Raw genomic sequence first — 7,986 nt, forward strand, 5'->3', positions numbered from 1 at the left:
CTCTCCCCAGAGGTTGGACTAGCTCTCCTAACCATTCCTAAGTCCCAGAGCTTAGCCATCTTTCCAAGGGCAGGGTGCTCCTGCTAGCATATGGCATTTGGACCTGGCACTCAGTGGGTGCTCAGTAAAAGCTTTGTTGAATAAATGAAGTTTTTGCCCATGTGAGCCCTGTGGCCCATCAACCCTTAGCCATTCTAGAGAAGTCAAGTCAGTCCTCTTGCTCCTCATAGCCCAGCATGTGCAGACTGAAGATCAGCTTCTTGTAAGGGGCTCAGGTGTGCCTGGTGATCTGAGGAATGTGATAGGTAAGGGCAGGAGCACTCAGAGAACTCACTCTTGGAGCCAGGGAGCAGCCCCTCTGTCGTCACTTTAACAGTAGAGTCCATGGAGGGCCTCTCTGAGGGGTGTGGACTCACTTGTTCTGGGCCAGTGAGAAACTGGGCAAAGCCTCTAGGTGATGACCATACATGGGGCCTTTTGGAGTTTACAATAGTTCCCAGTGGACAAGAGGGCAGCAGCAAGGCAGAGGAGTGACAGGGGATGTCGAGAGTCAGAAGGAAGTTGTGGAGAAGGCAACGTGAGCTTTCTACCTTGAATCTGAAGTGCTTGCCAAGATTGGGCTCCTGGAGTGGTGGGCACACAAGATGGGAAGGGCCCCTTTAGACTAGGTGCTGAAAGGAGTGGCTGCTCCACGTGCACCCTGGCCACAAGGCTCTACTGCCTCCCACCACCCAAGAACAATATAGCTCTCTGTTTAGGTGTTTGCATTTTCTGAGTTTATTCCTTGTTTCAAGCCTTAAGCCTCAGCTTACTTCACTCCATCTCCATGGCCTGCACAATTTCCTCCACCAGCTCCAGGGTCAGCGGCCTCACTGTTTTGGTCAGGACAGGTGTGGTCCCAGGCACAAAGTGGTACTGGCTGTGTCTGGAAGGAGGTGGGGCTGGCCTTTCAACATGGGTCCATCATATCCTCTCCTTGCAGCCACCTGGCTTCCCTGCTATTCCCACCCCATCCTCCCGTGTTCCCCACCACCCTGCTCCCACCTCTTTATGGGCTCTGTGGGTGAGCTCAGTGTCTGCAGCAGCTTGGCACCAGATGTGGTGATCACACATGCATCCACGCTGCCCCCAGAGCCCAGGTCACCAAGGATCCCGGCGGTGATGGCTTCCACTAGCAGCCGCTGTGCATCTTCCAGCTGTGGTGATGAGCGTGTGAGGCCTGATGTGCCCTTTTGGGGTCACCCTCTGGCCACAGCTTGAGGACTTTGGTAATTCCTTGACTATTTACCATTCAGTGTATCCAATCTCCTCTCTCCCACCTCTTCCCTGCATTTCTCCTCTCAGGTTCCTTTTTACTCACTGCCATCTCTCATTGCATATTTGCCCATTCTCTACACCTGCTGTTCTGCTACCACCAGCCTAGAACCACTCGCTGTTCTTGGTCCCAGCCCATAAACCTTAGCCACCAATTTCGCAGCAATCATCTTCCCACCCCAAACAAAATCCACGCTCTAAACCTAAGTACAGGTCCCCACTGGCCGTTCCTTGCTCCCTCTGTTACAATCAAATGGTCCTCCCTTAGCTTTGATTCCTCGAGTCTGTGCAGCCTCTCGCACTGGGCGGTCTTCTGTCCGAACTGCACTTTCCCCTCCATCACCCTCTCCGCGCTCGCGCCTCAGTCTCCACTCAAGACACCTTCACCGAGAAGCCTTCCCTGACCTTCAGACTAGGCCAGGTCCCTCTGGACTCCGCCAGCTCCCAGATGCACTTCCCACCAGTGACTACCTAGGTGGGGGGGACAGGGGTCGCTCACCGTCATGTTCGGGTGGAACCGGTCCTCCAGCATCGCCATGGCCGCGTCCTGGCCAGAGCCTGCAGGCAAGAGAAGTATCTGAGGTCAGCCGCGACCTCCCCGTCTGGGACTTGTCAAGTGCAAACGTGAGGCCAGGATGCAGGAGTGGGGATTATGGGGAAGGAACGGAAGCGCTCACCCAGGGCCGCGAAAGGTAGGCGACTGTAAGAGCCATGAGGATGCACCGAATAGAGCTGAGGTCCTTTCACGTCCACACCCCCCACGATCAATGACGCGCCCACGTGACCGCGGTACCTGGCCGCGGAGTGGGCGTCGTCATCCGCATGCGTCGCGACCCAGATCCCGCCCCTCCGTCCTAGCCCCTACCCTTCCGGTGGCCAGGCGCTCCAGGACTGACACAGCTCCTTCCTGTTGTACTGTTCTTAAGCCAGCCCCTTCCGGTCTCCCGTCACCCACCCTCTCACTTGTCTCTTTCTCTTAGCCCCGCCTTCCCCGCGACAGTCCCGCCCCCGGGTCGTCTTAGCTCCGCCCCCAGCACCGGAAGAGCATCTGGCGCAGAACACGGGTGACCGTGGCCACGCGGGGCTCGCGGCCAGTTGACAGCGCGTGTAGCTCCATGTTGGATGCCGCCATTCGTGTGGTCATCTCGGTGTCTGCAGCTACGCCAGCCCCACAGCAGCTGAGGACGAAAGGAGGGTCGCTGTGGGCGGGGCTAGGATATGCAGGGGACGGGGCGTGGAGACGAGAGGGCGGTTCTTGAGTGGGAGGACGGGGCTGGGAGGGTCCTTACTAGATTTTGGGGGCGATGAAGTGGATCTTCTCGCAGTTCTTGTCTGCCACGACCGAGTCGTTAGTGGCCCGCGTATCCGCGCCCAGGATGACCCCGTCCTGAAAATGTTGAAGTGCTGTTGTGTCAGTGCCCGTTGGGTCCTCCAGCCGCTCCTCTGGGCTCTCGCCAGCCCTTCTCTTACCCGGAAAACAAGGCCTGCGATGGTAGTCCCGGTCTTGCGTGCATGAGGGGCCCGGAGCTCCGGGAGGACGCGTTCCAAGCATGCGTTTCTGGAGAGAGAGGTTTTGGCCCAAGTTACGGTTCTTCCGGGATCCCCCAACCCCCAACACCGTCCTGGATTTCCTCTTTCTAGGGTAAATCTAAGAACCCGAGTCGTATGGACCACGTTTCCTCACCACCACTACCACCGGAAAAAAAGCCTTGGGACCCACCACGCTCCGAAGCCCTCATGGCGGGGCTCGGTGGCGCTAGACCAGTCCCTTCTCGCACATACCTCTGGCAGTTTTCAAAGGAGAATCCCCCTTGAGGCTTCAGCATCTCTGGGCAGACTGAGCGGTCCAGGGACAGTAAGTCGAGGGGTCAGACAAGTTGGTCAAGTGAACCGGGCGAGCGGCGGTGGGAGCGAGACCGGCCTCGGCCTAGGATGCCACGTTAGATGCTTCCTACTTTCGCTTTCGCCTTCACCTTTACGGAAGCCTCTCGCCCGGCCCTTCTCTAAACTTTCACCTTCCTTTCGTTCGAGGCAGTTTGGGAATGGAGGCGACGCCTGTACTTCCTGGGTCTTCTGAGCATACAGAGGGGTCTGAGCATACAGAGGGGTAAATCCCTGCCCCTCGGGTCGCTGAACAGCAGCTGGGCCTGTGTTCATCTCCCCTCCTGTCTTCCAGTATGAGCCCCCAGGTCTGCTTATCCTAATCCTAACTCTAATCTTCATTCCTAAAGGTCTAAAACTGAGCCCATTGGCCAGATCTATGGCATTAGAACTGGCCTCTGACAGCATCATGTGTGGTTGACATCATTAGTCCTTTGCCACCCTTCCCAACTCCTGCTCTCCTTTGGTGCCTGCCTTTTCCTAGGGACCTCAGTCCTGAGGCTCAACCCTGAGCCATGTTGGATGCTGGTCCTCCCAGGGCATGTATGTGTCCACCTGATGGCCTGGAAGCATGCAGGGCTATACCGACTGCCAAGCTTTACCACCTCACGTCCCAAACGATCCATTTTATGTCCACATCTTCCTCCTTGCCACTCTCACCTGGGTTCTGCATTGGCCGCCTCCCTACACTTTTCCACACAGGCCACACCCTTTCCCTGGTTAAAATCCTTTGGCAGGTACACTCTGCCCTTAGGTTGATTAAGCCCACATCTTGAGTGCCCAAGTTGACCTTCTCATCCCTCTGAGCTCAGTATGAGCACCAGCTCCTGTGGGAAGTCTTACCTGACCCTCAAGACTCAGTCAAGTTCTTGCTGCTCTTGTTCCCCTTCTCACAGAATTTAGCTCCACTAGTAAACTAATCTGATTAATAGGTGTCACTCCTCTGACCAGACTCTAAACTGTGTGTCTGTCACCCACACAGCAGGTGCTCAAAAGTCCCTGTCTAGAGGAGGGTCCTTACCAACTCTTGGGTGCTGGGAGAGACGGTCTGATCTTCAGTGATGAGTGAATCTTGGTGTGTGGACCCTAGTGCCTACCCCTAACTTACAACATACACTTCTGGGCTTAGAGCAGCAAAGGTTTATTCAGGGGACAGGGGCCCTGGGCTGGCAGCTGGGGGTGCAGGGGAGCCTTGGCGGTAGGCACCCTGCAGGATTGCATTGATGTGCTCCAGTGTCTGGTTGCTGAAGACCATATTGAGGTGCTGTGTCCCGTGCAGGGGCAGAAGGTGCACAGGTTGTGGCTGGTGGCCCTTCCAGCGGCCACAGAGCTCAGTACTGCGTGTGGCCACTGTGTCATCACCGTCCTCATAAAGTGCAGCCACAGGGTCCGTGTAGGGGAAGTCATGGTCATAGATGTAGGTATGGGGCGTGGGCAGGCCCACGCCATACAGACAATAGACTTCCACCCCAGGGGCTGGGAGCCCTGCCAGCAGATCACGTGACTGTAGCCACATGTACCAGCCTTCCTCAAAGTGCACGTCTGTAAAGAAGCGGTGGAAGTCACGGCCCGTGTAGTTGAAGCTGGGCGTGGAAATGAATATGTGGTCCTCAGGCCATGCTGTGCGGGAGGGAAACATCCACGGAGAGGTCGTTGTCATTCGCTGCTCCTCCTTTAGCTTGATGCTGGACATAATTGGGATGCCCTGGTTGTCACCTGTAGATATGCAGCAAGGTAGGTGGGAAGCCAGGCTGGGCCACCTCCAGGCCATACCTTGTCCCAGCCTAGGCTTAGCACGGTGCTGAATGTTATCACTGTCCAATACAGACATTGCCTCTAGACCAGAGCACACAATCAGTAGGTGCTCAGTGTGTGCTTACTAAGTAAGAAGTCCCAACGGCTCCTCTCTGGATGGGGGTTGTGACTGGTGGGGTGGTGGTGCTAGCTCTTCTCTCTCAGGCAAATGTCTGTTGGACTCTGGGGCTTATGCTGCATAGGGCCAAAGTGTTGTGTCTGGGAAGGTGGCAATGAGATCCAGTTTGGCATTTATCAGTATGAATTTTATTATGTGTATCTGTTTCCCCCACCAGAGCTTCTAGGAGGAAGGTGAGTCTGGTTGTGCCCAATATGTAGCAGTGCCACTCCTCGGGGAAGGCAGGGGGGTTCCTATAGCCTGGGGTTATAGGGACCAAACCTTGGGTTATGAGTCAGGTTGCTGGGGGTTATTTTCTCTGGCCTTGTTTCCCCTTTGTCATCCCTGTCAATCTGGCAGGCGCCATCCTAGTGGTTCAGGCCAGGCTCATTGGTCTTGGTGACCCATGTTGGGGCCCCAGGGAAGGAGGCAACACTTTCAGAGGTCAGCCTGGGATAGCATGAAGCAGAGGCTGGACTGAGGGCAGGTCCGTGGTCAGGATGTAGGTAAACAGAAGAGACCTCTCACCTGAAGCCAAGACCAACATGGGCTTAATGGAGCCACCCCATGGGGCCCCGAGAGAGATGAATCCATCGATGAATCGGTCCTTCCAGGACTGGGGCTGCTGCAACAAGAAGTACAGCAGGTGCAGACAGCCAAGGCTGTGCCCAATGAGGAAGATGGGTTTCCCATAGGCCTCATGCATCTCTTCAATCAGCCCAGTGAGTTTCCGGTAATAATCTCCCTGCTGGCCTGCAAGTGGTGGGTGGGGACAGGGCTGTCAGGGTCAGGGGCCACCTGCCCCCACCCGAGCCCATTACTCATAGAGATACTCACTGGGTTCCAGCCGCCAGTCGTAGGGGGCAGCCCGCACAGTCTCATCCCGAACATAGCCGTTGTTGACCAGATTTTGCACCAGTGTATGCATGTAACCTGTGGGGGCATCAGCAGCATTGGGGGCTCTGGCTCCTGGAGCCCATGCCCTTTATCCCAATACACCTACCTGCCAGCTTGTTGTTGTCCAGGTACTCAACAGAGTAGGTCTTGCCAAAGCCAGGTACACGGATCTGTACACCAGGGGCATTGGACACCTGCCCAGAGCTGCGGTTATAGATAACCCTGGGGGCAGTGGGACATTCAGCAGGCCAGTAGCCAAGGGCAGGGCATGGAGACTGGGGTAAAGGGGATGGCACCCACCTGGTGTTATCGATCCAGCAGTCTACCCCAAGAGGCAGGAACATATTAAGGTCCAGCCATATGGTGAAGAAGTCCTCTGTCTTGCGGTAGCACATCCAGTTCACCACGTCTGGTTTGTCCAGCTTAGCTTCTAGCTGATTCCCCAGGCAGCCAGGCACTGCGGGCACGGGCCCTCACTCTGGACCCCTTGGATCCCCCGTGACTCCCTCCCAGTCTCACCCCTAGACACTGCAGACACCAGCCCCACACCTTGGTCTCCCCTGCCCTCGATTCCCACTTAGGACACTGATTCTCTTTGTGATGACACTTCCTCCTGTCCCCCCAGTAGCCCAAAGCCTGGGCTCCCCTCGAGCACAGAAGGCTCAGGGGCCAAGGCCACTGACCCCTACCTCCAAAAAGCAAACATCCAGCCTGGCTCTCATCATTGTCAAAGTCCAAGGTGAGAACAAATAGGTATGGGGAGTGGGGGCTGGGCCTGGGGTAGGGGTCTGGGCTAAATGGGCCTCTCCTACTGTGGACTGGGCATCTTGTTCTTGATTGAGTGGGGGCCAAGGAGGGAGTGGTGGGGCTGGTCTCAAGGTCTGCTGTGGCTGCAGCTGAACACAGCTGCTAATGCTCTGGTCAAGCTCTCAGGCGCACCCCCCCCCACACACCCAATCCCTAGGACAGAGGTTTCAGCACATAGAACAGGTTGGTGGGGGGAAGGGAGCAAGTTCCCTGTAGGATAAGCCTTTGGCCCCTTGGAACACCAAGGCAGCTATCAGGGCTCATGGCGGAAGGGCCCTGGCTGGGCCTGCCACTGGGGGCTGGGGTCCAGGCTCCCCAAGGTCTGGCCTGGTGCGTCAGGGGCCTGGCGGGGGCTTACCGAGGATGACGGGCCGTGTGTGGTTACTGAGCTCAGCCTTGGGCGTGGTGTGCGGGGGGAAGAGCACATTGAGGAGCCAGAAGGGGGCAGCAGGGGGGAGCAGCAGCCCCAACAGCAGCCCCCACTGCTGTGGGGAGCCAGGCAGCCCCATTCCAGCCCTAGTGCCTGTTGCCCACTGAAGCAGACCTGGGTCGGCCTTATCTGGAAAGTGGTGGGAGGGCCCCAAGGCTAGTGGGAGGGGCACCTTGGCCAATGGGGATGGCCAGAAATGGCCGGAAAGGGGCACGGTCTCCAGGGAGCTGGCTCTGGGCCGGGGTTCAGTTCCGCCTTCCTCCCTTGGCGCCAGGGGAAACAGAGCCAGGGCAGTGGGAGGCCCAGAAGTACACAATGTTTTATTGAAAAAAGTCAGGCCTCCACTTGGCCAGCTCCACTCAGCTTGGCTTGGTGGGGGTCCCTGCCCACAGAAGCCTGAGCCAGGCCTTCCTGCAGGCAGGCCAGACCCCCTCCCGTGCTCCCCTTCCCTCCTCCTCTGATGACATCCCAACAATAAATATGCAATAAATAGTGCTCCTGGGCCGGCTGTCTTCAAACCCCATGGCTGCCCCCACCAGTCTTTGCAGCCAGGGCAGGCCTCCCGTGTGCTGGGTGGGAAAGGCCCCAGACCTCCCCCAGTCTTACAGGACCTGGGATCCATCACCACTGCCAAGCCCAGGCCCATCTCCAAGGAGACCTAGCGAGCTGCGTCCCAGGCAGGGCTGAGCAAAGTGAGCTGGTGAACAGGTGCTGGGATGGAGCTGTTACCCTGGCCACCTCCACT

The 7,986-nt window shown here is 57.2% G+C and overlaps 2 protein-coding genes across 2 annotated transcripts; both read right to left on the bottom strand.

Moving 5' to 3' along the window:
• Nucleotides 1-813: 813 nt before the first annotated feature.
• Nucleotides 814-3,868, bottom strand: PSMB10 (proteasome 20S subunit beta 10). Its single transcript, XM_007940274.2, has 9 exons — nucleotides 3,856-3,868; nucleotides 3,097-3,151; nucleotides 2,785-2,872; nucleotides 2,604-2,701; nucleotides 2,352-2,492; nucleotides 1,992-2,107; nucleotides 1,814-1,872; nucleotides 1,045-1,196; nucleotides 814-925 (listed from the first exon to the last, which is right to left on the bottom strand). The coding sequence occupies exons 1-9, from the start codon at nucleotides 3,866-3,868 to the stop codon at nucleotides 814-816; spliced, it is 834 nt and encodes a 277-aa protein (XP_007938465.2).
• Nucleotides 3,869-4,336: 468 nt separating this feature from the next.
• On the bottom strand, nucleotides 4,337-7,320 carry LCAT (lecithin-cholesterol acyltransferase). The gene is made up of 6 exons (XM_007940282.2): nucleotides 7,170-7,320; nucleotides 6,305-6,461; nucleotides 6,111-6,226; nucleotides 5,945-6,040; nucleotides 5,636-5,860; nucleotides 4,337-4,911 (listed from the first exon to the last, which is right to left on the bottom strand). Exons 1-6 carry the CDS (start codon nucleotides 7,318-7,320, stop codon nucleotides 4,337-4,339), a joined length of 1,320 nt encoding a protein of 439 aa, XP_007938473.1.
• Between the last annotated feature and the right edge of the window lie 666 nt (nucleotides 7,321-7,986).

Source organism: Orycteropus afer, unplaced genomic scaffold (genome assembly GCF_000298275.1).
Source record: "Orycteropus afer afer isolate SDZICR_OR568_19922 unplaced genomic scaffold, OryAfe1.0 scaffold00067, whole genome shotgun sequence".
Taxonomy (NCBI): domain Eukaryota; kingdom Metazoa; phylum Chordata; class Mammalia; order Tubulidentata; family Orycteropodidae; genus Orycteropus; species Orycteropus afer.